Source organism: Acyrthosiphon pisum, unplaced genomic scaffold (genome assembly GCF_005508785.2).
Source record: "Acyrthosiphon pisum isolate AL4f unplaced genomic scaffold, pea_aphid_22Mar2018_4r6ur Scaffold_14863;HRSCAF=15516, whole genome shotgun sequence".
Lineage (NCBI taxonomy): Eukaryota > Metazoa > Arthropoda > Insecta > Hemiptera > Aphididae > Acyrthosiphon > Acyrthosiphon pisum.
Window position 1 is genome coordinate 3358 of NW_021763616.1, and position 1699 is coordinate 5056.

General features: G+C 28.3%; 1 protein-coding gene across 1 annotated transcript; it reads left to right on the forward strand.

Moving 5' to 3' along the window:
* Positions 1 to 430: 430 nt before the first annotated feature.
* LOC100573001 (PXMP2/4 family protein 4) lies at positions 431 to 1695 on the forward strand (the record flags this gene model as incomplete). The annotated part of the gene is made up of 5 exons (XM_003248892.4): positions 431 to 962; positions 1059 to 1195; positions 1257 to 1352; positions 1440 to 1602; positions 1678 to 1695. Coding segments are annotated over exons 2-5 (375 nt in total), but the record flags the coding sequence as incomplete, so codon positions are not given.
* Positions 1696 to 1699: the final 4 nt, after the last annotated feature.

The following is a 1699-nucleotide window of genomic DNA, read 5'->3' on the forward strand; positions in this document are numbered from 1 at the left end:
ATATATTTTTGAAATGACTATTATTTAGTGTTTTTTGATAAGTCTTGTCGTTTTCTTTGAAGAATTTAACTTAAGTTTAATGTACAAGAAAATATAAAAACGGTTTTAATGAAACAAAAAAAAAAAATCACTTTTTCTGATAGCACTACCATACATCGCTGCTTTAGTGCTTTACTTGATGAATCTGATTTACTACCGTTATTTTCAGTCGTATAAAGCTTCTATAATGTAGGTACCTACATAAACAATTATTTGAATGTAATTAATCCATTATGCCGCTCAATCCAACGATTCTTTCATAATGTCTTGAGTTTATTCTTTTTTATATAATTTTTTTCATTTGACTCAATTATAAATTATAATTCTTTTAAAAAAATAGCAAATACGGCCAATGAGGGGGGCCATGGCCCCTGTGCCCCCTCTGGATACGCCACTGGTTCTGTTGTACACTTATATTGTACTACATGTTTGAACGATCAAATAAAAATGATGAAAGGAATTTATTGGCGGGGGTTACTGTTTGATATCAGTACTCACTACTCAGTAGGATTAATAATTGTAGCATTGATTTAGTATATTATGTCATGACTAAATTTATTCTGTTTCGTTAATTGTTTTTGAACAACGGTACACGTTGCACGATCTAGTGTTCTGTAAGTATTCGTAAACAACAATGATAACATGACCTAGAAAGTTGATATAGGAAACGATAGGAAATATTTTTGATAGGAAACGAGAACGTGCGATGTGCCGATGTCACGTTGGAAAGTAAAATACACGTTTGAACACTGAAGATCTCACACTCACTTGTGGAATTCGTCGTCGAAACCCAAATGTTTTGATGCATTTCGCTATTGCTTTTTTCGATTTATTATTTTTTCAAATTATTTATTTCAGTAAATAGTTATTATTGTCTATTGTTTACTTCGTATATCACTGTAAAACATATTAATTAAGGAAATGTAAGAATAAACGCTTTTTATAAATTTATAAATACCGATCTATACCTTTTTACATAAATTCAACTACTTTTAAAATGGATTTGTGTATTTTTACAGATCATATCATAAGACAGCAAATTGTTTATTTTTTTAAAAATGGCACTTTCAAAACCGGCTGAATTTTTACAAGGATTAGTATTGACCTATTTGGAACGTTTGAATTCAAGACCTATTCGCACAAAGTCAATTACCAGGTATTATTTTTATTAGAAAATATATGTAATAATTTCATTATTTTTAAATGTAATTTTTTAGTTGTATTATTGCGTCACTTGGGAATATTACTTTACAAAACATTGCTGGAGCTAAGATGATTGACCAGGATAGTGTTGTGGCTTTTGGATTATTTGGGTAACCATAAATCAGATTATTATGTACATTTTTAATGCTATTTATTATTAAAATTAACATGGCAATTTTTATATTTTTTTTTTGCAGTCTTTTATTTGGTGGACCAGTACCACATTTTTTCTACGAGTCATTAGAAAGCACTTTTCCAGAAAATTCATCAAAAATGGTTTTTTTAAAATTTGGAATTGAACGTTTATTATTTACACCATTTTATCAGTTTCTTTCGTTATATGTGTTATCAAGATTTGAGGTATGAAGTTAATATTTTGGACAATAAATATTAAATATAATGCTATATTACTACAATAAAAATTAATTATTATAGGGAAAATCACATGAAGACACAA